The sequence below is a fragment of the Ahaetulla prasina genome, chromosome 6, assembly GCF_028640845.1.
Source record: "Ahaetulla prasina isolate Xishuangbanna chromosome 6, ASM2864084v1, whole genome shotgun sequence".
In the NCBI taxonomy this organism is placed as follows: domain Eukaryota; kingdom Metazoa; phylum Chordata; class Lepidosauria; order Squamata; family Colubridae; genus Ahaetulla; species Ahaetulla prasina.
Window position 1 is genome coordinate 47297574 of NC_080544.1, and position 27242 is coordinate 47324815.

Genomic DNA, 27242 nt, shown 5'->3' on the forward strand with positions numbered 1-27242 from the left:
AGCTGCGTTATTACTAGCAGTAACACAGCAGCTAACTTAGCAATAATTTAAAGAATATAGTATGATAAGTAGATATAAGGCAAGGATTATTAATGTTACTTTACATATACCGTGGTATATATTTTCCATTAAAACAAGAAGTCTCAATAATATAAATCTATAGATAAATACATGGATGGAAGCAAACTATCATATGCATATGTATAATTTTCTTGCAAAAATAAATATAGTTCATGAATAATTTTCTTGCAAAAATAAATGTTGTAATTCATGTACAATTTTGAAAAAAAATGACTATTTCTAGTAAATTAAAAAATGTTAGCTGCAAAGTTATTCAAGATCTCCTGAAGGCAACAATATTCAGCAAGTTCTGTATACCCTTTTTTCAAAGGCCTATAGATTTAATATGATTAAAAACTAAACATGCAGCATGTACCACTGAACACAAATCTGTATTTTCATGTAAATGGAGAATACAAAAACTAAATTTGAAGCTTTGTATCACGATAAGTATTCCGGTTATATTAGAAGTGTTCGGAAGCAGTCAATTTTCAATCTCCAAATTTCAAGTACACTGGCATAAAAATGGACGTTTAATGCAATTAAGGATAATGCTACACTTGTTTTATAGATTACAACTCTACTTAAAATATAACACTCATGAACTTTATTAATAGCCTTTGCAGTGGATTTATAGAACAGAAATATGGAGTCCCCGAGCTTTAAAATCTCTGAATAATTCAATGCAATCTATTTCATGAGTTCCTTTCTAGCTGCAGTAAAGAAACAATGAAGAAATCAAATTCTTTGTTATATTTATCCATCAGCCCAAAATTGTGTCATTTTAATAAAGGTAGTCCTCAATCTAGGACAATAATTGAGCCTAGAATCACAGTTGTAAGTCATTGCAGTTGTTAAGTGGGTCACCACATAACAATCCCTGATTTTACTAGTTTTTGCCGCAATCACTAAGCAAATGCAATGCAAACGTGGTAATCATTCAGCAAATCCATTTTATCAAATGGGCATTTTTTGCCAGACACCAGAATACCAGAAACGGACAAAAACATTAAAAACCAGAACATGTGACTGTGGGATGCTGCAAACAGCATTTGAATATCCAACATGCAATGTCAATAACAATTAGAAGATGGCAGAGAACAGAAATTATGTAAAACTTGAAAGCAACACAGAACGGCTACTTTCCCCAGTGACCTCTATGAGCAACGGAAATCATCTATATATATTTATTTCTGAGCTTGGTTGTTTCATTACCGAGCTAGGTAATATCATCAGTGACAATACCGGTAAGTGTGGAATTTGTTCCCTGTTTAGGTAGCTTGCTCTGTCAGTTTTGGTGAGGGTGTAGTTTTCACTTTGGCAGTTTCTTGATCAGGGAATTGTTTTCAGCCTGATAGTTTTGTCTGGTGTTAATCTCTGCTTATCTGGATATGGGCTGTTGGAGAAGTTGTGTTCTAGTCCTTTCTTTCCCCCTCCTTAGCACTGAGCTCATAAACAACTCACTAGTTAAAATATGAGATACATACAGTACAGGGGCAGGTTCCAAATCCCATCACTACTGGTTCGCTCATGTGTGTGTGCGTGCAGCGCTTCTGTGCATACGCATAAGTGTCTGGGTGGGCGGAGCCTCCTGCCGCTGCCGGTTCGCCCGATACAGTGCGAACTGGTAGCAACCCACCACTGATACAATACATAGGAATCATCTATGTGTTCTAGGCAACAAAGTACATATTAAGTTTTCATCTACTTCTTGCAGTTTTGTCATCCTTAGTACTTAAATAAGGCAAACTCTGATTTAGTTTGCCATGTGCTACAGATAAGTTGTCCATGGGGTCGCGATGGGTCGGACACGACTTCGCAACTAACAACAACAACACATAAGTGTCATGTATTAGATGAAACGCTTTCAGACTTACTTAAAGCTTTAAAAATGTTGGAACAAACTGCAATATCTCTGCACAGGTACAGATGTCCAAAACAATATTTATCACTGTCATATTTAGAAAATAACATAAAACTGAAAGATTATGGGGAGTCCCAAATCTGATAAGCTGGGAGAAAAAGCGATTTAAATAATTTTGCATGGCTTTAGGCTGCTTATCTGACATTGGACTTCAGCCAGAAAAACCTCTAGGAGCAGAAACATGCAGTAAGATTAATGCACAAATCAAGAAAGGATTAGGAAGGATGGAAAGCAGGAAGGAAAAATTCAGATCTTATTTAAGTTGTAACATTTATTATTATGGTCTCAAAAACCTCAACCAGAACTAGAAAGTTATCTCAGTTTGTCAGTTTGATGGATAGTCCTGATCTATCCTTTTAAATGAAAAAAAAATAAATAGGTACTCTATTTTGTCCTACAGGAAAAAAAAACAAAGGGCTATGTTAAGTAGTCTTTTTTCTCCCAAACTCTGTGTGATCTTCTATTCCTGATCCCAAATTCTGCTAGCTATTGGGAACACGGCTTTTTTTTTTTAATAAGGAACAACTTAAAATACTCCGTCTCACAAATGGTTTTAATCTTATTTGAACCAGGCAGGTCTGTCTATATTGCAATGTACTAAATGTACTAAAAAAAGCAAACTTTATGTTCAGGTATGCGTAGTAGTTACGAATTCAAATATTTACTATGCAAAACCATATTTACAACCAATCTAGATTCTATTTATGGAAGTAACATTATTTTACCAAAGGAATATCATCTCAGAAAAAGTTAAATGTTTGCATTTAATATTTTATTTTCTTCCCCAACCTCTTCTTGGATCAACAACAATTAAAAGTAACTCACTTGACTTCACAGGAATGAATGCTTAATTCTTTATATAGGTATCCACTAGTAAGATTATACACCAAGACCGACCCATTGCTTGTTCCTGCAAAGAATCATTTTTCATTATATATAAAAATAACAATTTATATTTATGTTTTACATTCAATTTTGTGACTTAAAATGAGTCTGTTGAATTAATTTTCCTGATTCTTCTACAGCAACAATGAACATGTAGGCTATTATCCACAGCAAATTAGCAATGTGAGTTTACAAAGTTGATGTAAACCCTCTATATGGATGGCTGCTGAGGAAAGAGACATCCTTAACACTCAAAATTTCTACTTAATCAAGGATCAGGAAAGTATTCACAGATAAAGACAATCTATTTTTTCAGGAAGATGAATAGTTTATTGAAGGCAATTGGTGGATTTTGAACTTTCTGACACACTATTACAGAAGATAAATTCTCCTTATTTATAAACAGAGGCTTCTTTAACATGATACAGAGTAATCAGAGTAAATGTTTTCTTTAACCTGCGTAAGAAGAAACTTCATTGTATGGGTCCATCGATAGGGATCATAGGAATCAGATGGTAATACTGGGAAAATAATCAGCTCATCATACAGCTTTAAATAAACCTGTTTAGCACTGACTCTGAATTCTGAAGTGCCATTCCAGAGAATTTCATGTGGCATTAATTATTATTGTTGATATTTTTAATTATAGCTTGTGCAATCAAATTTTTATATCATATCTTATATTTTATCTTATTTATTATAATTTGTCACAGTCATCCAGATGTTTGGATTGGATTGGACCAGACAAGGAATAATGGATGGAAACTAAACAAGGAGAGATTCAAGTTGGAAATCAGGAGAACATTTCTGACAGTGAGGGCAATCAACCAGTGGAAAAGATTGCCTTCAGATGTTGTGGGAGCTTCATCACTGGGGGCTTTCAAGAAGAGATTGGACTGCCATCTGTCAAAAATGGTGTAGGGTCTGCTTGGGCGGGGGGTTGGACTAGCTTCCAACTCTGTTAATCTGTATCTATCTGGCATTTTAATTCACCTGTCAAGTCCTTCCCAAGGACCTGGGACAGGCAGATATCGTTTGAATTATTATTATGGTTCTTCAAACAGTCAGACAGATTTTAGATGGATTTGGTATTTTTATCCACCTAGCCAATCTTTTCACACAGCCAGCCAGTTGTTTAGACTCCATTTGGCATTTTTATCCATCTATTGAGTCCTTCCCAAGGTCCTGAGATAGGCAGATGTTGTTCTTTGATGACGTTAGAGGTAACATCTCAGGATGTAAGCTGTTTCAAGTAAAGCTGCCTTTTGCAATTGACTGATAGTGATTTTGTCAATGTCATATTTTCAAGCGGTGTCGAATATGCTTTGGAATTGCACTCAAGGTGTCTATTACTATTGGTATTATCTTTGCTTTCTTTTGTGAAAGTCATTGCACTTCTAATTGGAGGCATTTGTATTTTGTAATTTTCTCCAGTTCTATTCTGGTGTGTTCAGATACTGCAATGTCCACTATCCAGACTTCTCTTCTTTCTTATTACACAATATTCTTGCTTCACATTTTTTTTTTTTTGCATTTATATCCCGCCCTTCTCCGAAGACTCAGGGCGGCTTACACTATGTCAAGCAATAGTCTTCATCCATTTGTATACTATATACAAAGTCAACTTATTGCCCCCCAACAATCTGGGTCCTCATTTTACCTACCTTATAAAGGATGGAAGGCTGAGTCAACCTTGGGCCTGGTGGGACTTGAACCTGCAATATTGCAAGCAGTTGCTGTTAATAATAGGCTGCATTAGCCTGTTGCGCCACCAGAGGCCCTTTCCCTACATTCCCTTGATAGATGTTCACAGTTCTCTTAAATTATGTTACTTTATAAACTGTTATATTGGATTTTAGTTTCTATAAAATTCTTCTTAGACATTTGAATTTTAACAGGCTATTTTAAGTATTTGTTCAATTATATAAAATTTTATCTATGACAACAATTCTATAGCATGTAAGTATTTTTATATGTGACCTAGAGAATTCTTATTGGGTGACAAATAATATTTTTAGGAAAATATAGCCAAACATAAGCACATCATTCTGAGGCAGTGTTTTATAGCAAACATTAAAGAGATAATTGATCAGATTCATTTTAAAACATTACATTTTTAGTGGTTTATAGTCTGAAAAATATGTTAGTACTTGCAATTTCTAAAACATGAGGCAGAAAAACCTACAATCAAGGGGAAGTAAGATTATATTTTCATGAAATTTTGAAAGCAGCGTTTACTTAAAAAATTAGGATTACAGAAGTTTAGTGACATGCTATTTTCTATAAAAATATCTTCTGAAACTGTACTGTTATAATAATAAACCTTTTACTAACCTATTATTTCATAGTCAAACTGAACAGTACACTGAACTTTACTGCTTAAAAAATACTTACCCACAGCAAGCAGGGGCTGATATTGCTTAATATTTTTGGTGGTAAGAGGTGGACACATGCGAATAGCAAATGGAGGCAAAGGAAGTCCTGAAAGGAGTCCTGTTAAAATGAACTTCAAATGCACTTCTTGCAAACAGTAACTTTTTGCCTGATCTTCGGTAGACAGCGCACCTTTATAATAGAACAAAAAACAGAAGTTGTTTCTGATATTATGCAACTCTGTGTGTGTGTGTGTGTGTGTGTGTGTGTGTGTGCATGCGCGCACGCACGTGCAATTAATGTGTGAGGGTGTGCATGTGTATATATGGGTATGTGTACATGTATACACATATACATACATACTGTGTTTCTCTGAAAATAAGACCCAACTGGAAAATAAGCCATGGCATGATTTTTTTTGGATGATCGTAATATAAACCCTATCCCAACCATAAGCCACAGCAGGGTGGATAAAAATCAATTTTAAAAAAATTAAAAATTGGATTTTTTTAATTTAAATCAGATTTTTTTTAATCGGATTTTTTTTTATTTTTATCAAATTTATTTTAATAAAATGCTTTTGGAGTAAAAATCTATCTAAAGATAGTTTTCTATTTAAGATACATTAATAATTTAGATTATTCAGCATGAAATGGAGTTTAGTTATGTAGCATGAAGCTGTATATTCTGCAGTATTGGGACTATTGGTGAGTTGGTCAGAAGAGAAGCGGCTGAGGGACAGAGATGACAGTTGCTCTTTAAAAAGTTGATTTAAATTAATTTTATTTAAATCAAATCTACCCTGAGCCCCAGTTAAGATCATCAGCCAGAAGGATGCATTTAGTACCGTATTTCCCCGAAAATAAGACCTAACCAGAAAATAAGCCTTAATGCGTCTTTTGGAGCAAAAATTAATATAAGATTATTTTTGAGGAAACACGGTATGTGCATGTGTATGTATATCTGTATGCATACACCTAGACACACAAACACATCTACAGAAAAAATATTTCCATTAGAGTAATGGTTTTAATATGTAATTGCTTCTGCATTCAACAAGCATGAATCCACTTGAACTGAAAGGTTACTTTTATATAACAATAGCACTTAGACTTATATACTGCTTCAAAGTGCTTTTAGAGCCCTCTCTAAGCGGTTTACAGAGTCAGTATATTGCCCCCAACAATCTGGGTCCTCATTTTACCCACCTCGGAAGGTTGGAAGACTGAGTCAATCTTGCGTCGGTGGGACTTGAACTGCCAAACTGCTGGCAATCAGCAGTCAGTGGAAGTAGCCTGCAGTACTGCACTCTAACCACTACGCCACCACTACTCATATTACCATTATCTAAGAACTATATCAAAATCACTGACACAGTAGAATTCATGTTTCATTTCCTAACAATTTAACCTTAAGTATATCCAACTATTAATTCTCTCACATCTTTTTATTTTATTGCCATGACCCAACATTTGTTATTAAAGAATGAAAGGGAAAGAGACCTAAATATAATTGAGAGAAGAAAATACAGAAATTCCTTAGAAAATGCAAGAGAAGCAATATCTTTCAACAGTCTTTGACACTGTAAATGTAAGAAAATATTTACTGAGGAAGTTTTTGTAGATTTATCATACTGAATATTTATGTATGGGCATTTCTATCATCCGGATGTAACATTTCTTGCATTTGTCCTTCTGGGCTTTATCCATTCATTGTTGCAATGAAAGGTGCAACAAAAGTCTTTTAATTATGATTGATAATAACTGAAAATAAGACCCAACTGGAAAATAAGCCTTAATGCGTCTTTTGGAGCAAAATTAATATAAGATTATTTTTGAGGAAACACGGTATGTGCATGTGTATATATGGGTATGTGTACATGTATACACATATACATACATACATACATACATACATACATACATACATACATACATACATACATACATACTGTGTTTCCCTAAAAAGAAGACCTAACCAGAAAATAAGCCTTAATGCGTCTTTTGGAGCAAAAATTAATATAAGATTATTTTTGAGGAAACACGGTATGTGCATGCGTATGTATATGTGTATGCATACACCTACACACACAAACACATCTACAGAAAAAATATTTCCATTAGAGTAATGGTTTTAATATGTAATTGCTTCTGCATTCAACAAGCATGAATCCACTTGAACTGAAAGGTTACTTTTATATAACAATAGCACTTAGACTTATATACTGCTTCAAAGTGCTTTTAGAACCCTCTCTAAGCGGTTTACAGTCAGTATATTGCCCCCAACAATCTGGGTCCTCATTTTACCCACCTCGGAAGGATGGAAGACTGAGTTAACCTTGCGTCGGTGGGACTTGAACTGCCAAACTGCTGGCAATCAGCAGTCAGTGGAAGTAGCCTGCAGTACTGCACTCTAACCACTACGCCACCACTACTCATATTACCATTATCTAAGAACTATATCAAAATCACTGACACAGTAGAATTCATGTTTCATTTCCTAACAATTTAACCTTAAGTATATCCAACTATTAATTCTCTCACATCTTTTTATTTTATTGCCAGACCCAACATTTGTTATTAAAGAATGAAAGGGAAAGAGACCTAAATATAATTGAGAGAAGAAAATACAGAAATTCCTTAGAAAATGCAAGAGAAGCAATACCTTTCAACAGTCTTTGACACTGTAAATGTAAGAAAATATTTACTGTGAGGAAGTTTTTGTAGATTTATCATACTGAATATTTATGTATGGGCATTTCTATCATCCGGATGTAACATTTCTTGCATTTGTCCTTCTGGGCTTTATCCATTCATTGTTGCAATGAAAGGTGCAACAAAAGTCTTTTAATTATGATTGATAATAACTGAAAATATTCCATCTTGGAAGGACAAAGTATCAAGTTTTTAAAATATAAATAACCCCAATAAAATTTTAATCCAGTCCCGCCTGAATAAATAGGTGCGTTTTCAGCTCACGGCGAAAAGTCCGAAGATCAGACACTTGACGTAAACCAGGGGGAAGTTCGTTCCAAAGCGTAGGAGCTCCAACAGAGCAGGTCCTTCCCCTGGGGGCCGCCAACCGACATTGCTTGGCGGACGGCAACCTGAGAAGGCCCTCTAGGATACGGCAGAAGCAACCAGCTTATTAAACCAATTCACTTTCTTTTGATGACTAGTTAAGATTACTCTTAAAATTCTGCCTACAATCATAGAAATTACAGAATCTTTGGCAAAATTTAGAGTTTGCTTTATTTATGTTTTATTTGATTTGGGTAGCAAGCTCAGCACTGAATGATTGACTGATTACATGCTATCAAGTTGCTGTCTGCTCTTAATGACTGCATAGATCATCAGCCAGAAGGATGCATTTAGTACCGTATTTCCCGAAAATAAGACCTAACCAGAAAATAAGCCTTAATGCGTCTTTTGGAGCAAAATTAATATAAGATTATTTTGAGGAAACACGGTATGTGCATGCGTATGTATATGTGTATGCATACACCTACACACACAAACACATCTACAGAAAAATATTCCATTAGAGTAATGGTTTTAATATGTAATTGCTTCTGCATTCAACAAGCATGAATCCACTTGAACTGAAAGGTTACTTTTATATAACAATAGCACTTAGACTTATATACTTACTTATCATATTATCCAGTGACAGATCTGGAAGCTTATTCTGCAAGGTCCCAACAGGAATCCCACAAAATGAGATAGGTGAGTACAATGGTGATATATTGGAATGGCTAAAATAGCAACAAGAAAACTTCAGCATGCATTGAATATAAATATAAATAACCCCAATAAAATTTTAATCCAGTCCCGCTTGAATAAATAGGTGCGTTTTCAGCTCACGGCGAAAAGTCCAAGATCAGGCACTTGACGAAACCAGGGGAAGTTCGTTCCAAAGCGTAGGAGCTCCAACAGAGCAGGTCCTTCCTGGGGCCGCCAACCGACATTGCTTGGCGGACGGCACCTGAGAAGGCCCTCTTGGAGACGGCCGCCAAATGATCTTCAAACGACAGCCGCCCATCCAAGAGGACACCCAAGTTGCGCACCCTCTCTGTTGGGGCCAATAACTCGCCGCCCACAGCCAGCTGCGGCTGCAGCTGACTGTACCGGGGGGCCGGCATCCACAGCCACTCCGTCTTGGAGGATTGAGCTTGAATCTGTTTCTCCCATCCAGACTTTTTAAAATATACAGTATATAGAAACATTTATTTCTATATATAGAAGAGTATACCCTGCCATTCACCAAGATATGTAATACTTTAATGACTAAAGTAAATCAGCTTATTTAAAAGAGCTATTAGTAATTAAGAAAAGTAATAAATAGACTTAGTTCATGCATTACATAGTAAACTATTCAATCATACTTAACAATCACATCATGAAACATACTATAGAAGTATAGCTACTTTCTTTTAAGAAAAAAAGTTGTGCATTTTTCATTTTTAAAAAATAATACTTTTAATATTTTTTTATTTATGAGAAAAGTTAACGGTATGCACACATGCGCATGTGTATCAGCTATTTATTCATTGTTCTATATTTGTTTTTCTCCAGAAGTTGATAAACACTTATACTTATATACTTACTTATCATATTATCCAGTGACAGATCTGGAAGCTTATTCTGCAAGGTCCCAACAGGAATCCCACAAAATGAGATAGGTGAGTACAATGGTGATATGTTGGAATGGCTAAAATAGCAACAAGAAAACTTCAGCATGCACTGAATTACCTTCTAATATAACTAACAAATAGATCCCAGATGAAATTGTATATGAGGACTGGTAAACAGGATGAAGTAACCTTGATTTTCACTGGTTACAATGAAAGTTTTAGACAATAGATTTATGTCTTCTCTTATCCCTGCATGTATTTTTTTTAAATTTTCCAATAAAAGTATCTGTATTACTATTATTCATAGCAGGGATAAAGTAATTAATTTTCAAGAATAATACTTTTCTAATCCATTGACCAAAATTCATGTATAATATTTCAGGTATTATCTATCCAACGTGAGTGTTTTAGCAAGTGTTAGCAAGTGTTAATTATCTGTCAACAGTAAAATATATTGAGGAGATAAAACAAAATCCAGTGAAATTTGATAAATGTTGCCATTTAATATATTTACTCCATAAATTTGCAGATATATAAACACATTAATTCCTTTCTAATGCATTGAATTTACTTTGTGCTGGCTAAAACAATATATTGCTAGGATACGGCAGAAGCAACCAGCTTATTAAACCAATTCACTTTCTTTTGATGACTAGTTATCTAAAAGAAGATTACTCTTAAAGTTCTGCCTACAATCATAGAAATTACAGAATCTTTGGCAAAATTTAGTTTGCTTTATTTATGTTTTCTTTGATTTGGGTAGCAAGCTCAGCACTGAATGATTGACTGATTACATGCTATCAAGTTGCTGTCTGCTCTTAATGACTGCATAGATCATCAGCATGCAGCAAACCAAGTCCAAAACGCTGCCAATGCTTTCTTTATACAATTTGATTAATGTTTCTTATGTTAATTGGCTCCAAGTGTCTGTCATCTGACACAATCTAAAATCCAATATAGCAAAAATTTCTGCTTCAAGTATTAAGAATTTTTCTGAAGTTGAAGGACAAAGACAAACAGTTTTGAGCAGCTCTGACTTGGGAAAATGGGAAGGCGAACATTTATAACAATGTTCATGTTATATGACCATCTTTATCCATAGCATGCATGGTTCCTTAAAGAATAAAGTACTGGGATTCATGTAGTATCAAGTGGCAATGGAGCTATTAACCTTGGTACGGCTACAATTCATATAAATCACATGCAAGTTTTATCATGCGGTTATTGTGGTTGTTAGCTGCAAACTATGGTTCATATTACTTTTTGAAGATTGCATTTGTATTAAACTTCATATTTTCTGACTCTAGAAAGTTTACCACAAACAGGCTATGATTTGGTTATTTATGCCAGAAAACATGATCATAAACATCATCATCATTTTAGCCATTGTCTATCCACTGCAAAATGAAGGCCTCTTCTGCATGTTTCTAGCCCATATGGCCTTGAGCTTTCTTTTGCCAATTGGGCCCATAATACTTGCTGATTTCATCGATCCATCTTGTCTAAGATTTCTTTCGTGGACAGTTTTTATCAAGTGGGATCCATTCTATGACAGTCTTGGTCCATCTGCCATCAGTATTTCTTATGCCAGAAATGTAATAATTATTCTCAAGCATTCCCTATATACATATATACTCTGATAGAAATGACACCAAGTTACCTGGTACGTATACCTTGGCTTGAAATGGTAGATTTCAGCTCCCATATCATTACTCTTCCATCACTGACTATAAGAGCTACAGAATTTTCATTCACTGGACAGCTCACCACACTAAATGGGCGAACTGTCTTGGTAACCCTAATGGCATCACACTGACTTCGTAAGTCATAGATGAGTTCCTGAATGGGGTCAGGATCTGTAAATATTAAAATGTAAGATTCAGTCCTTAGAATTAAATGCATTCATGTTAGTCTTTTGGTTTTCACCATAACATTAATATAACATGAATTCAAACTATTTTGTAATATTGATGTCAGAGGTTGGATATTTTCTAGCAGAAGAAGTTAATTTGCCATATACCACATTATGGAGAATAACTGAACATAATAAAAGACTCAGTAAATGGTTGCTAGAGACTTAGATATAGGAAAATACAATGTATATTATTGCAGCATATATAGGCTGTGCCCTTTGATTACTGTCCAAATCCATCTATTTCTATATCTGAATTGACACAAAGCTTTATTATATTGGATTATCAGCATGTTATCTGTATTAAATAATGAAATATCACACAAAAATTGTACTAACTTTTAATTAAGTTGCAAATTAAACAATCATGTAATCTGAATAACAGTGAAACAAACTGACAGTTAAATACATAAATTCCTAGTTTCTGATGCAAGGCATACGAGTGGTAACTTACCTGCTGACTCTTCATTTGGTACAGCACTTAAATTAGTGGTAGATCTGCGAACTCTCAGAGTTATACAGCCATTTTCATGTAGGCAGAACAACCCATCACGCTGGCAACAAGGAATTACCTAGACAAAGATATTTTAAAAAGTGACTCTTAATATAAATTTAATGGACATTAATGAGTAGGAATTGTCATAGTTGTATGCAGTGTTTCTACATTGGATCTTGAAACTGAATGGACCAGGCTATCTTAAACCTCACCTATAGCTCACCATTTTCACTTTAAAGTCTTAAGTTTAACTAAACTTTACACTTTAAGTAATGCCCATCCTACTTTTCCAATAGTTTCAAATATCCTTATATCACTTAAGCAATACTTTTATAGGTTATTTGTAAAAAAGAAAATAAAGAATGAACAGTGAATTATAAATATATTTAAAAATAGAACATTGTATTTGAATTTTATATTGTTTATCATCAATGCTAAAATGAAAGGGTATCAAGCAATACTATTTTATTAGGTTATTTCCCTTAATAGTAGAAATATAATATGCATATGTCAGGAGTTGGTAAAGGGGGGAAATCTTTTTAATGTGGAATGATGTAATATTACAGGTAGTCCTTGATTTATGATTACAATTGGGGCTGGAATCTCAGACACTGAGCAGTGATCATTAAGCAAGACACCTACGTGACTGCTTTGTTCAACAACCACAATCCCATTTCTCTTGATTACATTTGTTAAGAGATCTCATGGGTCATTAAGCAGACCCAGTGAAGGGGATGCCTGCTGATCTTGAATTCAATCCCTTCGGAATGGAGAAGGAAACTGCTCCAGCAGGCTCTGGGAACGGAGCTGGATTTTTCAGGATCTGAGCTCTGTTTCTCCAGTCTACTGGAGCAGTTGTCTTCCATGCCCGGAAACGAGATGAACTTTTCCGGCAGAGTAGACAGGTAGATCTCCAGTCTTGAAGTTCCCAGCTCTGTTCCTGCAGCCCACTGGAACAGTTTCCTTCTCCATACCGAAAGGAATTGAATTGCCAGCCTTCTGTGCACAGACAGTTCCTTCAAAGGCTGCAGAATGAAGTTCAGATCTTTGGGAACTGACCTCCCTTTCTGCAGCCCTTTGAAGGACTTGCTTTCCCCTCTATGTGTAAGAGGGGACTCCTTTGGAGTGCTGCAGAAATGGAAGTCAGGTCTTCAAGATCTGAGCGCCTGTTCTGCAGCCCTTCTGAGGAATTCCACTCCATCTATGGAGGGGATGGGTTGCAGAAAGGGAACTCACATTCCAGTTTTCAAAGGGCTGCCTGCAGTGGTAGGACAACCTCAAATCCACATGAAGTTTAAATTCCCACCCAGCTGCAATTCCTTCCTGGGAGGCAGCCCTTTCATACTCAAAGAGCTGCAGGATAAGCTCAACTCAGTTTGCAACATTGATTTTCTGAGGAAATAAACAGGGAAAACTGCAAATAGCAATGAAATCATTGCAGACAGCTTTGCAACTGATCCTAAGTGCAAATAGATCACCAAGCATCCAAGACTGCGATCAAGTGATCACAGAGAGGGTGTGGGATTTTATAAAGGCCAGAAGTGCTTTACAAGTTGTAAAGTTGTAAAGCACTCTTTCTAAGGCTGTCGTAACTTTGAGCAGTTGTTAAACAACCAGTTGCAACTTAAAATGCTAACAATAACATAGTATAAAATTATACATACATTTAAACAGTAAAAATATTTAATGTGAGAAAAATCTATATTATACAGTACTGGTAGATTCACTCAGTTCACCTCTGTGAAAATATATCCAACTTTTTCCCATTACAGGAAACACAACACAACCAAAGCAGAAAACATAATTAAATTTGCTTTGGGATTTTAAAACCAAATGGGCTGACTGGTCACCTAATTTATTTTATATATATATATATATACATATATAGAGAGAAAGAGAATGTGAGTTATAGTCATTCATGCCTTACACACAAAGCCAGTAATGTGACTTAGAGCCAGCCACTGTCTCTCAGTCTTAAGAAGGCAGCAATGGCAAACCCCACTTTTGAAAATTTTATTAGAGAAACTGCAGGCAAATTGATTCCAGGCAGTTGCCTGACTCAAAGGCATGTGATTTCCATAAAAAATACAAAGCAAGCAACATGGTATACATATGTTTTTGGAAAAAGCTTTCTGAAAAGAAGTTAAGACTGCACTTAATATATCAAACCAAAACCAGGTAATAAAGCCAGATTTCTTTTTATTTAGAATTTTTACCTATTAAAGAAAAAAGAAAATGAAATTTAAAACTTTTGTCTAAGGTATGCTTAACAGTAAGTAGTATTATTACCTGTAGAAAAGGCACTCCTGTTCTTTCAATTGCTATTACACCTACTGTCTGATTGACTTCAAGATCCAGAACCAAGATTTCTCTTGGGTACAGTAATAACATGTAATTTCGCTTGGAAGGTAGGTAGGATAGCTGAAGGCAGTCATTCAATGTTACTGATTCAGCACTAAACAAACCACAAATAGACTTATTAAAGGCTTTTAACTGAGAGTGGGATATGTTTTACCAAGCAATGAATAATCAAATAATTAAATTAAATTCATAACCAAATTACATACACATTTCAGGTGTCTGACAAGCTGTCTCTCCCCCATGAGACAAGCCCGCCCCACTCGTGCCAGCAGAAGAGGTCTGCTATGGATCCTGTCTGCTAAGGTATTGAAGTACCCAGGAGAAGAACCTTTTCTGTTGTGGTCCCATTCCCATGGAACATTATTCCCCCGGAGGTGAGAACTGTCCCTTCCCTTTTGGCCTTCTGGAAAGGTATCAAAAGCTGGCTTTGGCAGTTAGCCTGGAGTTCTAAAGATGGCATTCACTGCTAGAGGTGCCTGACAGGATAGAAGATGTCATCCCCATCCTCTTGAGCCTCTTGGTCCTTTGGCATGGTTTTAGCAGTTTTTAATAATATTTCAATTTTAGTTTGTTATTTTTCACCTGTTTTGATAAATTGGAAGCCGCTTTGTAGGAGAGATGAATGGCATCAAAAATTAATAAATAAAGTTATAAAAATAAATATATAATTGTATATGTATATAAAATTGCATGAAAGATAGCTACCATGACTATTTTTTATTCTTGCCCTTTTGCTAATTTATAATGCAAGTAGCAAACCCTGTATGAACATATACTACAGCATTGTAACTTTTATTTCTGAACTGATGAAAGGAATTTTATATTGCACTTTGTTCATGAGTTCTGACCAGGCCATAATGAATCTATTGTTTTGTGTTTTGACTGCTGGCTAGTGATATTCATTTTATAAAAGTCCAGGTAAAATACACATATATATTAATATGAGAATAAATATGGGCTAATATAGGCTTGCAGATTTTATCCAAGTAATCCCTATTTTGACTGATTGCCTTGCATTAGTGAATTAGAAATTTGAAGGGAACAACTTCCTTATTTCCCAATGCTTTCCAGCAGTACATAATTTTTCTCCACCTTAGCCAATCCAAAATTGATTTGGTAAATCAACTGGAAGACACAGACTAAGAGAAAAACTAAATGTTAAGAGTTTAAATCTTAAAATACCACAAAAAATTGTCTGTACCATTTATTAAGCTACAAAGAATGCACTGATAGTACTAGTTTCATTTTTGACAATTTTGTACATCATAATCCCTAGAATTTAAGTAGACATAAGAAAGTAAGTTGAAGTTGCCATAAAAGCTATTGAAAAATGAAGCAATACCGTAAGTATTTATTCTACTTGGGCATTAATGTTTGCTTGTTAAGAATACATTAAAATATAATCTGTCACATTTGTTTAAGTATTTGAAGAAGACTATTCGGAATGAGACAGAAATAAAATATATATTTCAATGTTTGCTAGGGGGAAAATGCAACAATCAAGTTTATGGCTGTTAAGAGCATGATTATTAAGTAAGGCACTTTGAACAGAATAATTCTTGAGAACATCAATAGGAATCATAGTCAATACATACCTTGGTTTTTCATTAGTGATGAGAATTTTTACTTTGTCCAGAGCCTTTTTAGCTCCTGTGGCAGATACCAACTTATTATGAACAGGACTAGAATGAGGGCTGGAAATGTACACCTTTTTTCCTGAACTGATAGGAGCTTTAGAAGGAGAGAAGTCTGAAATAAACACTATTCCCTCACTTGTAAGCACTGTGTGAAGAAAAAATAATAGTAGTAAATACACAAAGTAGTGAAATCATATAATTTCATGGTTACTAATAAAGTTCAAATACAAATGATTTCATGCAATGCTGAAATAGATGGCAGACAGCTGAAAGGAGTGTTCTTGGGGAAAAAACACCAGAGGACTATTTTGTTTTTATTGATTATGGGCCAAACAGCCTTAATAGTTAAATTTATACAGTTTTTATGTATTGTATTTGAGTACAGAGGACAAAAAATCTTCAGTACACTGTATTTGTTACTTCTAAGTGAAGCAGTGAAACAGTAAACAAAGCATTATCTTTTCAAAACCTTCAGGTGTTCTTAACTGCATAACGTGCAATACACTTATCTATAAGTACACTACATACTTGGAACTGAGAACTAGTGGATTCATGTGGAGTCTTGAGTAAACATACTAATTAGTGATTCTTCTGCATTTACTTTGTCATTTATACTTTTATATTGTTTCTCTTTAAAAAATAGTGACTTAGAGTATTTTCCAAAAAGAAAGATATGAATCAAATAAACAATGCTTTGTATTATAGAATAACACAACTACAAAGCACCAAACCACAGGTATAAATGAGCCTTATTTGACCAGTTTGGAAGCTTCTTTTGACCGGTCATGTTCTGATGTCAAGTTACAACCCAGCATAGCATTATATGCATTTGTTTTGATAGAGCATTGCAAATTCAAAGCTCTTGTTCTTATCATTTGTCTGCTTTAGAATCTGAAAAACATATCCTTTTGTTTAACAAAATTTTATCAAGCAAATTGAAGTAACTACAGTACTTAGCATTAGCATTTACTTAATATAAGTTTCAAACTAGCAACCCTCAAATCACAATTAGTTTCCAAGCTATAAATGTCATATAGCTTTCCGACCCGGGTACAGCACAGAGATAGCTTTGGTCGCGTTGGTGGATGACCTCTGGAGGGCCCGGGATAGGGGTTATTCCTCTGCCCTGGTTCTCCTAGATCTCTCAGCGGCTTTTGATACCATCGACCATGGTATCCTGGTGCGACGGTTGGGGAGTTTAGGAGTGGGAGGCACCGTGTTTCGGTGGTTCTCGTCCTATCTCTCCAACCGATCGCAGACGGTGTTGGCAGGGGGGCAGAGATCGACCTCGAGGCGCCTCCTTTGTGGGGTGCCACAGGGGTCGGTTCTCTCGCTTCTCCTGTTCAACATCTATATGAAGCCGTTGGGTGAGGTCCTCAGTGGTTTTGGGGTGAGTTATCAACTGTACACGGATGACACCCAGCTGTACATTTCCACCCCTGACCACCCCAATGAAGCTGTCGAAATGCTGTCTCGGTGTTTGGAGGCCGTGCGGGTCTGGATGGGGAGAAACAGGCTCAAGCTCAACCCCTCCAAGACTGAGTGGCTGTGGATGCCGGCATCCCGGTACAGCCAATGCAACCGCGGCTGACTGTTGGAGGCGAATTATTGGCCCCAATGGAGAGGGTGCGCAATCTGGGTGTTCTCCTGGATGAACGGTTGTCCTTTGAAGATCATTTGGTGACCGTCTCCAGGAGAGTTTTTTACCAGGTTCGCCTGGTGCGCCAGTTGCGCCCCTTTCTAGACTGGGATGCCTTATGCACAGTCACTCACGCCCTCGTCACTTCTCGCCTGGACTACTGCAATGCTCTCTACATGGGGCTCCCCTTGAGGAGCACCCAGAGGCTTCAGTTGGTCCAGAATGCAGCTGCGCAGGTGATAGAGGGAGCCACTCGTGACTCCCATATAACACCAATCCTGCGCAGGCTGCACTGGCTACCTGTGGTCTTCCGGGTGCACTTCAAGGTGTTGGTTATCACCTTTAAAGCGCTCCATGGCATAGGACCGGGATATCTTCGGGACCGCCTTCTGCTACCACATGCCTCCCACCGACCGGTACACTCTCATAGAGAGGGTCTCCTCAGGGTGCCGTCAGCCAAACAGTGTCGGCTGGTGACCCCCAGGGGGAGAGCCTTCTCTGTGGGGGCACCTACCCTCTGGAACGAGCTTCCCCCAGGACTTCGACAACTTCCTGACCTCCGGACTTTTCGCCGCAAGCTGAAGACGTACCTATTCTTCCGAGCAGGACTGGCTTGATAGGGATTTTTAATTCGGTTTTAAATGGGGTTATTTTATATTATGTATTTTATATTTAAATTTAGGCCACATTGAATAAGTTTTTTAAATAGTTTTTATTGTAATATATTGTATTGTTTTTACTTGGCTGTTCACCGCCCTGAGTCCTTCGGGAGAAGGGTGGTATAAAAATTAAATTATTATTATTATTATTATTATTATTATTATTATTATTATTATTATTATTATTGTTGTTGTTGTTGTTGTTGTTGTTGTTGTTGTTATTGTTGTTATTGTTGTTATTGTTGTTATTATTATTATACCAGATTCATTAAAACATTTTATATTGCTTTTGGCCTAATTTTTATTAACTTCTATACAACTGGCAGTTATGTCCAGTAGCAAATATATGATTAATAACAATAGTCATACTTATGGATTAGAAGGCCACTAGCTCTCTGATACCATACTTACATGTTAAATTTGAAGGATCAAAAGGATCAAATGAAAAAGAAAGAATGTTTTCTGCGTAACTTTTCTTCCATAATTTGGTGCCAGTATCAGCATTCCATAACACAATATAATTGGGAGGATGAACAGCAAGGAGCAAATCTCGAGATGCATCCTGATTCCATAACCACTGCATGTCTGCCAAAAAGATTTATCAGTCATTAAATTAAAAAAAATATTTTCTCAGATTTTAAAGTAAATCATATCAATGAATTTTACTTATCCCACAACCAAGACATACCCTCAAAGTACATGGCAAAATACATTTATAGAAAACTTAAAGACTCTAAACATCACATGAGAAGACCTGAAGTATTCGCCCAAGACCGAAAATGCTGGAGATCTTTACTGCTGGATATGTTATCTAGAATGGGAGGATCTAATGCTAATCTCAACTTTAATATTTTTATAACTGCCTCAAGGCAGCCAACATAACTAATAATCCTTCTTTTTCCTGGTTTCCCCACAGCACAACCTGTGAGGTGAATAGGGCTGACAGAGAATGACTGGCCCAAAGACACCAACCCGGCTTTCATGCCTAAGGCAGAACTAGAATTCAGTGACCTGGTTTCTAGTCTGATGCCTTACCCACTAGACCAAACTGATTCTATAGTTAACCATTTCTATTAATAAAGCAAAGATTCACTTAAATAAAAAAAATACAATGCATTCTTTAACAGCACTGTTTACAACACATGGTAAACAAACATTATATATTATTATTATTCTTTGAATAAGCTTTGCAAGTCCACCAAACCATTTTTACAATGTTGCCAGCCTTGTTTATATACAAATCCCCAAATCTGCAGAGGTCTACAATATTTTGCCCACACACCTTAATGATAAGGTGCACAAAGATATCCCCAAATATTCCAAGAAGCAACATAAAAAAGTTCTGTATGAAGTGAGATCCCTTGGAAGTTCTGTCTTTGGGTAACTATTATCCAATATCTTTATTAATGACAAAGGGAATGGAGTAAAAGGAACACTTATCAATTTTTCAGGTGACAGCAAATTAGGGAGTCTGGCTAATATTTCAGAAGACAAAATTACATTATGAACCAAACATTGGACCAAACTGAATAAGTTAAGCATTCAATTGTGATAACAGCAAGGTCTTCCTCATGAATAGTGTCAGCGTTCCAGAAAAGAACCCCTCGCCAAGTAAAACTCCGAAGCACGCATCTTTCAAAGTTCTTATACTAGGATAGGTAAATTGGCACATCTGAGAAAATCCAAACCTGAGAGATCAGAGTTTTCCCTCAGTAAATCAAAACCCGCAAACCACCCCGACTCCTCTGCTGATCACATGCTCCAATCGCCAACTGTCCCATCTCGAGACATCGCTCCTTTTCCAGATGCAGGATCGGCCTGACTTTGACCGGCAGGAAGAATGTTATTGTGTCTAATGGCAACCCCTCTACTAAATTCCCCCCTCCTACTTTCCCACACATGAGAAAGTGGCAGCACGGAAGCTTCCGGCCTAGTATGGCTTCCAAAGCTGACAAATCAAATGCATAGGTACAGGATTGACTAGCCCTAATGATACTTTGTGAGAAGGATTTCAAAATCCTAGTAGATTGTAGATTGTTCAGCTGGTAATAATCAAACTTTACACTTTCACACTCTATTCTACAGTTAGAATTACAACTTACATTAGTGGCCAGAATTGTGGATATCTTTTTGGAAAAGTGTATTTTTAAGGTTTGATGGCTAATAATACCACTTTTTTTTTGGGGGGGGGGAGTTTCAAGATAATCCTATTCCACTGCTGGAACGGCCTGAGAATAGCCCAGATCTTAACCCAATTGACAATCTATGGAGCCAACTAAAGAAACTTGTTAGTCAGAAGCGACCCAGCAATAAAACCCAGTTTAGAAGCAATCATTCAATCCTGGTTTCACATTATAATAATAATAATAATAATAATAATAATAATAATAATAATAATAATAATAATAATAATAATAATAATAATAATAATAATAATAATAATAATAATAATAATATTTTAATTTGTATACCGCCCTTCTCCCGAAGGACTCAGGGCGGTGAACAGGCAGATAAAATACAAATACACACAATAATTAAAAAACATCCCTTAAAAAACTAATTTAAATGCCCAAATGTTAAAAAACATACTCCCCCATAAAATCACAAAATTTTAAAAACCCATCCAATAAAGATAAAAATCAGGCTAGTCCAGCCATACGAAATAAATAAGTTTTAAGTTCGCGGCGAAAGGTCCTAAGGTCAGGTAATTGTCGAAGTCCGAGGGGAAGTTCGTTCCACAGGTTCGGAGCCCCCACAGAAAGGCCCTCCCCCTGGGGGCCGCCAGTCGACACTGTTTGGCTGACGGCACCCTGAGGAGTCCCTCTCTGTGGGAACGTACCGGACGATGGGAGATAGAGGCTGCAGAACTAAAGACTTGGTTCACTCCATGGGAAGATGTTCTAAGGCCATAATTCATGCTAAAGGTTACCTAACTAAGTATTATCTGATGTGATAATTTTTGTAGCTCTCATTTTTTTCTATGGTGATAATTTTTGTATATCTTGTTTTTTTCTACATGTTTTCACTTTTCTTTTTTATAATGTAACTGCTATTCTAATAGCAAATCCTTCATAAAAGTTATTGTATTACATTATTAATTAAATTATCTTTCCACTTATATATACTTTTATGGTACTACTCAAAAAAAAAGTGGTGTTATTAGCTAGTTTTACAAAATACACTTTTCAGAAAAGGTTTCCACAATTTTGGCCACTACTGTAGTACTCTGCCTTAGTTATTAGTTAAATGGATTCCATTTCCTATATATTTCCATTTTGCTTCTCTGTGTCTCCATGAGCCCACAACTCACAACTCTTTAAAGCTTTTTGCATTCTTCGTTTTCATTAGGATAGTTTTGCCTCTGGTTTTAGTAATTCATTTTTCATTCTCTATCAGGTGTAGTCTTCAACTTGTTTATCAACTCTTGCATGAATTTTTAAAAATTTGCCTTCCTCAAACCGTATATAATTGGAAGAAAATACCTTGATATGTCATTAAATGTACATGTGTGTGGGGGAGAGTGAGCAAACAACTATAATGAACCCAAGTTTAAAAACCTAATACCCAATTTCTCATTATTTTATATTTAAATTATGAATTGTAACCATCTCATTTCCATTTTATCTCAGAGAGAAATCAAGATCAATTTCAAAATGCAATTATAGCATCTTATGCAATGTCATTAAAGGAAAAAAATAGTTGGGTCATTTTAGGCCATTAAAAGTTTCTTAGCAAACAAATGATCAATTATTCATGAAGCTCATCTTGAAAATTTCATTTCACCCAGATGCTGTGAATTTTACTTCAGGAATAAAACACATTTATAACTGTGAAGCTAATGAGGAATGAGGATAGCACTGAAAACAGCAGGAGATGCACAGTTTGCAATAAGAAAAAACTGTCACAAGAGAGCTGACAAATATTAAAGGGCATTAACATGGAAAATGTACTTTTAAAGAAAATAATGTACAATCCAATTATTTATTTTTATTCAGTTGCTCTCGGCCTCTGCTTTAAAGGAGAATTCCAATATATCAGCTTTTATCTTAAAGATATATAAACGGAATAGTTGCTAATCAGTGATAAAATATCTAAAGTCATGATTATTAGTAGTAATTCATGCCTGAGTGTGGAAGAAAAATTTAGCTTAACTCATTCCATAACTTCTCTTGGATGCTAGACAATGATGCTTTGGCATCTTTATGAGAAATGTTAGATACAAAAATGCATATATATGTTCTGTTGCTAAACTAGTGTTCCATCTAATCATTGTTTTCAATAATTAATCTTACTAATTCAATGGGAATAACAAATATAATAAAAAATGAAGTAATGTTTTAAAAGTACCAATTACATTTCAGATTACTTGAATTTTCCTTCAATACATCTTATCTTTTCAGAATAGCCCAAACAAGAGGCAAGCCAGCATATAATAATAATAATAATAATAATAATAATAATAATAATAATAATAATAATAATAATAATAATAATAATAATAATAATAATAATAATAATAATAATAATATTTTAATTTGTATACCGCCCTTCTCCCGAAGGACTCAGGGCGGTGAACAGGCAGATAAAATATAAATACACACAATAATTTAAAACAACCCTTAAAAAACTAATTTAAATGCCCAAAATGTTAAAAAACATACTCCCCTGTAAAATAACACAATTTTAAAAACCCATCCAATAAAAATAAAAATCAGGCTAGTCCAGCCATATGAAATAAATAAGTTTTAAGTTCACGGCGAAAGCATATGAAATCATCATTATATGAAGAGGCTACCATAATTGTAAGCATGCATGCATTTCAATTTATATTCCACTCTTTATTCAGGTGTCAATGGCTTATATAGTATTTCATCCCCTGATTTCCCCGTGCAAATTATAACCATACATTAACCGTACATTAGATTGGAGGGGAAAGTTGCCAATGAGCTTCCAGGTCTAACGGTAGATTAAAACATGAATCTCATTATTCCTAGTCCAGCACTTTAATCACTAAGCCATGCTAACTTTTTTAATTTATAATTGACAAATGACTCATCAGATCCAGTTCCCATCCTTTCAAGACTGGAATTATCTAAGCAACCCTATAAGGTATGCCAGACTAAGCAACTAAGCAACAAATGTCAGAATGTAAGGCACACAAGTGTGGGCTATTGATGCCAGTTTCCACACACTATTTACTGATTTATAGCATCAAATAATCAACTGTAATATTCAGGTACCGTATATACTCGAGTATAAGCCGAGTTTTTCAGCACGTTTTTTGTGCTGAAAAGCGCCCCCTCGGCTTATACTCGAGTCTACGTCTTCGGGAACCCCGCACAGGAGGGGGTACCGAACGGACTCCCATGGGAGGGATGGGGAGCGGGCCCGCCGAGGTCTCGCGGGATTTGTCGCCCCCAGGCCGGCCCCCATTCCCGTGTCTGGTGGGCGGACGGCGCAAACTTGGCGGGCTGTGCATTGGCGCGGGGAAGCCCTGGTGGTGCAGTGAGAGGGCTGGGCAGGGGAGCCGCCAGCCTTCTCGGCTGAGGAGGAGGGTTTCCCGACCGCGCGCCTCGAGCCACCCAAAGGCCAGAAGAAAAGGTCATTCCATCGAGTAATGGAGCGGCTCCTTCCTCCCGCCTTGCCCATGCTGTGCGAGCCCGGCTGGGCTGCAACCCCCCCGCCGCCGCTCCTTCCTCAGCCTCCCGGGCCTCGCGCTCTAGCAGCCGCCAAGCTCAGGCCGGACTCGGCAGCTCCCCATCAGCACTCGCACGGCGCGATTCGGGCAGGAGGAGTCGGGCTCGCTCCGTGGCGGTGGCGGTGGTGGCGGCGGCGGCGGTGGCGGCGGAGGCGCCACCGCCACGGAGCGAGCCCGACTCCTCCTGCCCGAATCGCGCCGTGCGAGTGCTGATGGGGAGCTGCCGAGTCCGGCCTGAGCTTGGCGGCTGCTAGAGCGCGAGCCCCGGGAGGCTGAGGAAGGAGCGGCGGCGGCGGGGTTGCAGCCCAGCCGGGCTCGCACAGCATGGGTAAGGCGGGAGAGGAAGGAGCCTTCGCTCCATTACTCCGATGGAATGACCTTTTCTTCTGGCCTTTGGGGTGGCTCTCGAGTTCGCGGTCGGGAAACCTCCCTCCCTCAGCCGAGAAGGACTGCACCGCCAGGGCTTCCCCGCGCCAATGCATAGCCTGGCGGGAGTTACTGCGGCTCACCCCCCAACTGGTGGTGTCGGGGCAGCCGCTGCCGCTTTCTAGCAAAAAGGTCGCTCGCCCAAAACTCCTCGCCTTCTCCTGGGAAGGGCTGGATGGCTAGCCGGGAAGGGTTGAATAAGCCAACCTCCCTCCCTCCCTCCCTCCTCTCCCCCGCAAGCGAAAGAGCGTTTTCCCGTTGGAAGAGAGAGAGAGAGAGAAAGGAGGGGCCGTTCCTCCCCTTCTTTCATTCTTTCTTCTCCCTCCGTGCTTCAGAAGCTGGGCGTGTGTGTGCGCACCTGTGTGCCCAGTCCCCTTCTCTTCCGCGGCGCTGGAAGAGAGAGAGAGAAAGGAGGGGCCGTTCCTCCCCTTCTTTCATTCTTTCTTCTCCCTCCGTGCTTCACAAGCTGGGCGTGTGTGTGCGCGCCTGTGTGCCCTAGTCCCTTCTTTCATTCTTTCTCCTCCCTCCGTGCTTCAGAAGCTGGGCGTGTGTCTGCGCGCCTGTGTGCCCTAGTCCCCTTCTCTTCCGCGGCGCTGGAAGAGAGAGAGAGAGAAAGGAGGGGCCGTTCCTCCCCTTCTTTCATTCTTTCTTCTCCCTCCGTGCTTCAGAAGCTGGGCGTGTGTGCGCCTGTGTGCCCAGTCCCTTCTCTTCCGCGCGCTGGAAGAGAGAGAGAGAGAAAGGAGGCCGCCTCCCTTCTTTCATTCTTTCTTCCTCCGTGCTTCAGAAGCTGGGTGTGTGTGCGCCTGTGTGCCCTAGTCCCCTTCTCTTCATGGCGCTGGAAGAGAGAGAGAGAGAAAGGAGGGGCCGTTCCTCCCCTTCTTTCATTCTTTCTTCTCCCTCCGTGCTTCAGAAGCTGGGTGTGTGTGTGCGCGCCTGTGTGCCCAGTCCCCTTCTCTTCCGCGGCGCTGGAAGAGAGAGAGAGAGAGAAAGGAGGGGCCGTTCCTCCCCTTCTTTCATTCTTTCTTCTCCCTCCGTGCTTCAGAAGCTGGGTGTGTGTGCGCGCCTGTGTGCCCTAGTCCCCTTCTCTTCCGCGGCGCTGGAAGAGAGAGAGAGAGAGAAAGGAGGGGCCGTTCCTCCCCTTCTTTCATTCTTTCTTCTCCCTCCGTGCTTCACCGTGCTGGGCGACCTGGAGCAGCTGCTCTTCAGCCAGATGCTCGGTGAGTCAGCCCGTCCCCTTCCTTCCCGTGGGGGTCTGCCTTGCTGGTGAAGGTTATTGGGGCTTTTGAGCAAGGGAGGAGGAACGCGAGCACCGCCTTTCGCGCTGGCATTCCGGGATTTCCCTTTGTTTAGAGCTGGGAATCCTCCTTCCCCCTTTTGCACTCCCTCCCTCCCTCTCTCTCTCTCTCTCTCTCTCACACACACACACACACACACACACACACACACAGACTTCTAAAGTCGATTGGCACAATGCTAAGCAAACACAGCAGTGGGTCAAGGGTGAAGGGCTAGGAACCTGGCAGGTGAAAGGTTGAGCGACATGAAAGGCAAAGACCACAATTGTTTTAAGAAAGAAGCTTTAGCAGGGAGGGGGGGATGGGAGGGTGTTTTAAGTTTTGGCAAACAGCCAGGCCAACTGTATTGGAGAAGGTCACACAACTGGCCTTAACATTTTAGCTGCTGTCTTTTTCCTCACACTTGGGTTTAGAGACCCTTATTGCCCTGCCAAAAAAAAAAAAAAAGAGCCACCCCAACGTCTATGAAAATTAACCTTCTCTGCCAAGAGACACTGTGCAGGGTATTTTCACTATTGGTGTGCATACAGGCTTAGATTTGTGCTGGGTTCTTAGTGCTTAGAGCACTGACCTTCAGAGGCACCCTGGTCCCTTGGAAGCTAAAGGAGGACTCATTTTCATGCTTGCAGTTGTATTGTCAATTTCTGTGAGACAATGTTGTTGAAGTAACTCACTCACTCATTCATTCATTCATTCATTCCTTGTGTGTCCAATCACACTTAGCCAATAAAAATTCTATTCTATTCTATTCTATTCATTCATTCATTCATTTTATTTTGTCAAATACATATTAAATAATTATATAAATATAAGCATGAATTGAATACATAAAAGGAATACAACTAAAGGGAACATTAGGACAGGGACGGTAGGCACGCTGGTGCTCTTATGCACGCCTTACAGACCTCTTAGGAATGAGGTGAGGTCAATACTAGATAGTCTTTGGTTAAGGCTTTGGGGATTTTGGGAAGAGACCACAGAGTCAGGTAGCACATTCCAGGCATTAACAACTCTGTTACTGAAGTCACATTTTCTGCAATCTAGATTGAGAGGTTCACTTTAAGTTTGAATCTATTGTGTTCTCGTGTATTGTTGTGGTTGAAGCTGAAGTAGTCATTGATAGGAAGTACATTGTAGCAGATAATTTTATGAGCTATGCTCAGGTCATACCAAAGGCGGCGTAGTTCTAAATTTTCTAAAGCTGGGAATCCTCCTTCCCCCTTTTGCACTTTTATTGTTTTTCG

General features: G+C 38.1%; 1 protein-coding gene across 1 annotated transcript in view; it reads right to left on the reverse strand.

Moving 5' to 3' along the window:
- The window catches only part of WDR11 (WD repeat domain 11), a 66518-nt gene that overhangs the window by 35220 nt on the left and 4056 nt on the right, over nucleotides 1-27242 (reverse strand). The window contains exons 4-11 of the mRNA XM_058187917.1: nucleotides 18991-19164; nucleotides 16240-16426; nucleotides 14573-14738; nucleotides 12242-12359; nucleotides 11536-11731; nucleotides 9837-9952; nucleotides 5264-5434; nucleotides 2810-2894 (exon numbers count right to left, since the gene is read on the reverse strand). Of these exons, the coding sequence (XP_058043900.1) occupies nucleotides 2810-2894; nucleotides 5264-5434; nucleotides 9837-9952; nucleotides 11536-11731; nucleotides 12242-12359; nucleotides 14573-14738; nucleotides 16240-16426; nucleotides 18991-19164 (1213 nt within the window). The remainder of the gene's footprint in view (nucleotides 1-2809; nucleotides 2895-5263; nucleotides 5435-9836; nucleotides 9953-11535; nucleotides 11732-12241; nucleotides 12360-14572; nucleotides 14739-16239; nucleotides 16427-18990; nucleotides 19165-27242) is intronic.